Below are 6,568 nucleotides of genomic sequence, written 5' to 3'. Positions count from 1 at the left end.
ACTTCTCATTGCAGACCAATATCTCATAACTTCCCTCATAACTTACCTACAACTTTTCCTCCTCATTGCAGACTTAAAACTCATAACTTGCCTACAACATGTCATCCTCATTGCAGACTTAAAACTCATAACTTGCCTACAACTTCTCCGTCTCATTGCAGACATATGTGGTGCATGGACGGTCTGTCGCGTCGAGAGGGCATTGCAAGAACTAGCTCAATTGCATGCACTGCCATCTTGCCCTTGTGTCTACCCAGCCGACCTGGTCTACCGTGATGCAATACACGACCCGCTGCTCAATGCAACGTTCAGGTACATGTTGCAGAGATTGCTACTCGATTTCTTGTCATTATTATTATTATTATTGTATTGTTGCTTTTGTTATTATTATCATTATTGCTTATTATTATCATTATTGCTTATTATTATCATTATTGCTATCATTATTATCATTATTGCTATTATTATTATTATTGTTATTATTATTATTACAATTGTTATCATAATGTTTCTTATCATCATTCTCATCATCTTGTTTATCTATTTATTTTGTCATCATCTTTTATTTGTTTGTTTCAAATTATTCCTCCTATGATTGTTACCATCTTTATTGTTTTCATTTTCGCGTTTTTGTTTTATTGTTATTACCAGTGTCATTATTTTTTTATATAATTTATCACGATGCCGCCCACACTAACACACTCACGATGCCGCCCACACTAACAAGCTCACGACGCCGTCCACACTAACAAACTCACGATGCCGCCCACACTAACAAACTCACGATGCCGCCCACACTAACAAACTCACGATGCCGCCCACACTAACAAACTCACGATGCCGCCCACACTAACAAGCTCACGATGCCGCCCACACTAACAAGCTCACGACGCCGTCCACACTAACAAGCTCACCAAGCCGCCTACACTAACAAACTCACGATGCCGCCCACACTAACAAACTCACGATGCCGCCCACACTAACAAGCTCACGACGCCGTCCACACTAACAAACTCACGATGCCGCCCACACTAACAAACTCACGATGCCGCCCACACTAACAAGCTCACGACGCCGTCCACACTAACAAACTCACGATGCCGCCCACACTAACAAACTCACGATGCCGCCCACACTAACAAACTCACGATGCCGCCCACACTAACAAACTCACGATGCCGCCCACACTAACAAGCTCACGATGCCGCCCACACTAACAAGCTCACGACGCCGTCCACACTAACAAGCTCACCAAGCCGCCTACACTAACAAACTCACGATGCCGCCCACACTAACAAACTCACGATGCCGCCCACACTAACAAACTCACGATGCCGCCCACACTAACAAGCTCACGACGCCGTCCACACTAACAAACTCACGATGCCGCCCACACTAACAAACTCACGATGCCGCCCACACTAACAAGCTCACGACGCCGTCCACACTAACAAACTCACGATGCCGCCCACACTAACAAGCTCACGATGCCGCCCACACTAACAAGCTCACGACGCCGTCCACACTAACAAGCTCACCAAGCCGCCTACACTAACAAACTCACGATGCCGCCCACACTAACAAACTCACGATGCCGCCCACACTAACAAGCTCACGACGCCGCCCACACTAACAAACTCACGATGCCGCCCACACTAACAAACTCACGATGCCGCCCACACTAACAAACTCACCAAGCCGCCCACACTAACAAACTCACCAAGCCGCCCACACTAACAAATTCACGATGCCGCCCACACTAAAAAACTCACCAAGCCGCCCACACTAACAAACTCACCAAGCCGCCCACACTAACAAACTCACGATGCCGCCCACACTAACAAGCTCACCAAGCCGCCCACACTAACAAACTCACCAAGCCGCCCACACTAACAAACTCACGATGCCGCCCACACTAACAAACTCACGATGCCGCCCACACTAACAAACTCACGATGCCGCCCACACTAACAAACTCACCAAGCCGCCCACACTAACAAACTCACGATGCCGCCCACACTAACAAACTCACCAAGCCGCCCACAATAACAAACTCACGATGCCGCCCACACTAACAAATTCACGATGCCGCCCACACTAACAAAACCACCAAGCCGCCCACACTAACAAACTCACCAAGCCGCCCACACTAACAAATTCACGATGCCGCCCACACTAACAAACTCACCAAGCCGCCCACACTAACAAACTCACCAAGCCGCCCACACTAACAAACTCACGATGCCGCCCACACTAACAAGCTCACCAAGCCGCCCACACTAACAAACTCACCAAGCCGCCCACACTAACAAACTCACGATGCCGCCCACACTAACAAACTCACGACGCCGTCCACACTAACAAACTCACGATGCCGCCCACACTAACAAACTCACGATGCCGCCCACACTAACAAGCTCACGACGCCGCCCACACTAACAAGCTTACGACGCCGCCCACACTAACAAACTCACGACGCCGCCCACACTAACAAGCTCACGACGCCGCCCACACTAACAAGCTTACGACGCCGCCCACACTAACAAACTCACGATGCCGCCCACACTAACAAACTCACAACGCCGCCCACACTAACAAGCTCACGACGCCGTCCACACTAACAAGCTCACGATGCCGCCCACACTAACAAGCTCACGACGCCGCCCACACTAACAAGCTCAAGACGCCGCCCACACTAACAAGCTTACCAAGCCGCCCACACTAACAAGCTCACGATGCCGCCCACACTAACAAGCTTACCAAGCCGCCCACACTAACAAACTCACGACGCCGCCCACACTAACAAGCTCACGATGCCGCCACACTAACAAACTCACGACGCCGCCCACACTAAGAAGCTCACGATGCCGCCCACACTAACAAGCTCAAGACGCCGCCCACACTAACAAGCTTACCAAGCCGCCTACACTAACAAACTCACGATGCCGCCCACACTAACAAGCTCACGACGCCGCCCACACTAACAAGCTCACGACGCTGCCCACACTAACAAACTCACGATGCCGCCCACACTAACAAGCTCACGACGCCGCCCACACTAACAAGCTCACGACGCCGCCCACACTAACAAGCTCACGACGCCGCCCACACTAACAAGCTCACGACGCCGCCCACACTAACAAGCTCACGACGCTGCCCACACTAACAAGCTCACGACGCCGCCCACACTAACAAACTCACGATGCCGCCCACACTAACAAGCTCACGACGCCGCCTTCACTAACAAACTCACGATGCCGCCCACACAAACAAGCTCACGACGCCGCCCACACTAACAAACTCACGATGCCGCCCACACTAACAAACTCACGATGCCGCCCACACTAACAAACTCACGATGCCGCCCACACTAACAAACTCACGATGCCGCCCACACTAACAAACTCACGATGCCGCCACACTAACAAACTCACGACGCCGCCCACACTAACAAACTCACGATGCCGCCCACACTAACAAACTCACGATGCCGCCCACACTAACAAATTCACGATGCCGCCCACACTAACAAACTCACGATGCCGCCACACTAACAAACTCACGATGCCGCTAACACTAACAAACTCACGATGCCGCCCACACTAACAAACTCACGACGCCGCCCACACTAACAAACTCACGACGCCGCCCACACTAACAAACTCACGACGCCACCCACTCTAACAAGCTCACCAAGCCGCCCACACGATCCCACAGGTGGTTAGCGGTGAGCAAGACGAGAGAGAAAATTGACGTGTACCATAGAGGGGCTGACTTGTGCATTCGCTCCCTGCTCCTGCCACGCCCACGTTCCCTCGCCGCCCAGACCTGCTGCTACAGTAGGTGGGTCTTTTTATTGGTGTTTTGGGCGTGGGGGAGCCGGTGGGGGGAATGGGGGTGGGGGGGTGGGAGAGACGGAGTGAGAAGGGAAGTGAAGAGAGAAAGAGAGGGTAGGGGGAAGGGGGTAGGGAGGGAGGGAGGAAGGAGAGAGAGCGAGAGAGCGAGAGAGCGAAAGAGCGAGTGAGTGAGTGAGTGAGAGAGAGAGAGAGAGAGAGAGAGAGAGAGAGAGAGAGAGAGAGAGAGAGAGAGAGAGAGAGAGAGAGTGAGAGAGTGAGAGAGTGAGAGAGTGAGAGAGAGAGCGAGAGAGTGAGAGAGAGTGAGAGAGAGAGAGAGAGAGAGAGAGAGAGAGTGAGAGAGAGAGAGAGAGAGAGAGAGCGAGAGCGTGAAAGAGAGAGAGCGAGAGCAAGAGCGAGAGAGCGAGAGAGCGAGAGAGAGCGAGAGAGAGCGAGAGAGAGAAAGAGAAACAAAAAACAACACTCAAAAAGAAAGAGACAAGAAAAGAGAGAGAGAAAATGCTCCATGTCCCCCTCCATCAGCATCCGACCCTCGCTTCTCCTCCTCCAGGGACCGCCACCTCCTAACCCGGGGCAGCGGGGCGGGGAGTCCGGCGCTGGTGAGTCCTGAGGTGAATGCTGCTCTTCATCGCAAAGTGGACATCCTTCCCTGGTTGGTCTGTCGAGGAAACTTTCTCAGGTGAGTGACGGTGACGGGCACTGCCGAGTTTGTTCAGTGCGGTTGTGGTGACGGTCACTGTCAGTTCGGTTTACGGTGGTGTGGGAGGTTACGGTGACAGTCACTGCCGGTTTGGTTTAGTGAGTCACTGTCATTTTGATTTACAGAGGTGTGGGAGGTTACGGTGAGTCACTGCCGGTTTGGCTTGGTTGGATAGATTATAGTGATAGGCACTGTCAGTTTTGTGTAGAGTGATCGGTTATGTTGATTCACTGCCAGTCTTGTTTGGTGTGATAAATCAAGGTGACAGTCACTGCCGATTTTGCTTGGTATGATAAGTTGTATTGACAGTCACTGCCAGTTTTGGCTGTTAATAGCTTGTGGTGACAGGCATGCCAATATAGACTGCTGACAGATTGTGGCGACTGACGGTTTTGACAAATTATGATGACAATCAGTGTCAGTTTTGCCGAGTGCGACAGATCACGTTGACAGTCACTGCCGTTTTATTTGTTGTGACAGAGTACGGCACTGCCAGTTTTGCCATTTATAGCTATTCAGGAGAACTGGGTTGTTTATATGATAATAATAATTTGCCTGCTGTAAAGATACTAGGTGATACGAGTTAACTATGACATTGTGACACTGGCATTGGGTGATTGAAGCTCCAGCATTTTCGGAACACCATTATAGTCAGAGTCATGTATGTTTTTTTGAAAAATCAAATATAGTCCCTTTAACAGAAGGCTACTGCAGCTAGATTATGTAGTTAAGGGTCATATTGTTTGTATATTTTAGTTATAATCTGCAAGCAATAGAGGTTATGTAATAACTTCTTAATGTATGTGTTACATATAATTAGCAGGACAAGCGGTAAAATACTATCTTCATTTTAGCAGAAACTGGCTTGCTTATATAGCTATGAAAAAGCGTACTGTTTTGTGTAGTATGAACTGTAGCTATGCTGTCACTGGACAAACTAAAAACTTCACTGCACTGAAAAAGTATCGGTACTTTTTCAGTGCAGTGGAGTTTTTCAGGCTATTTCCCATACCTCTAATATTCATTTTGTCTTGTGTAAGTTCTACTGCACGAGCTCATACATTACAATGCATTGTTTTTTTTTTTTTATTATTTAATTTTATTTATCTATTTCATTCATTTGACTAATGTGATTTGCTTCTTCAGAGTAACGTATAGATAAATGCTCAGTAACGTATCAATAGATATTCAATATTCATTACATAGGCATCAGACCCTCATAGATCATTTCAAGAACATTCTATTAAACAATAGTTCTGTCTTCTTTCAGGTATCAAGCAGTTCGTCCACCAAACAATGGGCGCCACTGCTACACTAATCCGGATGACGCGGTTTATCAGCAACAAATTTACATGGCTACTGATTACTAATTAGGATTGGTCTGTTGATTCGCTAACACACACTATATATATATATATATATATATATATATATATATATATATATACATATACATATACATATACATATACATATACATATACATATATACATATATACATATATACATATATACATATATACATATATACATATATACATGTATATACATGTATATATATGTATGTATATATGTATCTATGCATGTATGTATATATGTATATGTATACATACATAGGTACATAAACGTACACACACACACGCACGCGCGCGCATATATATAAATATGTGTGTGTGTGTGTGTGTGTGTGTGTGTGTGTGTGTGTGTGTGTGTGTGTGTGTGTGTGTGTGTGTGTGTGTGTGTGTGTGTCTAAACATATATAAACACACATATATATGTATGTATACATGTATATATATATATGTATGCATATACATATTTAAGTAATATATATATATATATATATATATATATATGATCTGAAATCTGAAAAGCGCAAAACCTTTGCCAGTGCCAAAAAAAAACATGTTGGAAAATAAATAGATCTGAAAAGCAGCGAGGGTTTGAAAGTTACTCGTATAACAAAAGCCTACTTTTTAAAAAGAAACTCCCAACTAGAAGTTACCCCTTTGT

At 46.9% G+C, this 6,568-nt stretch overlaps 1 protein-coding gene across 1 annotated transcript in view; it reads left to right on the top strand.

Moving 5' to 3' along the window:
- LOC125024556 (isthmin-2-like) overlaps positions 1-5,955 on the top strand; it is a 55,802-nt gene extending 49,847 nt beyond the window's left edge. Inside the window, exons 6-9 of the mRNA XM_047612360.1 lie at positions 162-312; positions 3,718-3,843; positions 4,405-4,533; positions 5,825-5,955. Coding sequence (XP_047468316.1) covers positions 162-312; positions 3,718-3,843; positions 4,405-4,533; positions 5,825-5,924 — 506 coding nt within the window. The 3' untranslated portion in view covers positions 5,925-5,955. The remainder of the gene's footprint in view (positions 1-161; positions 313-3,717; positions 3,844-4,404; positions 4,534-5,824) is intronic.
- The last annotated feature ends 613 nt before the right edge of the window (positions 5,956-6,568 follow it).

This window comes from Penaeus chinensis, chromosome 43 (assembly GCF_019202785.1).
Source record: "Penaeus chinensis breed Huanghai No. 1 chromosome 43, ASM1920278v2, whole genome shotgun sequence".
NCBI classification, from domain to species: domain Eukaryota; kingdom Metazoa; phylum Arthropoda; class Malacostraca; order Decapoda; family Penaeidae; genus Penaeus; species Penaeus chinensis.
Note: the sequence above shows the minus strand (reverse complement) of the source record. Positions and strands in the feature narration are given on the sequence as shown.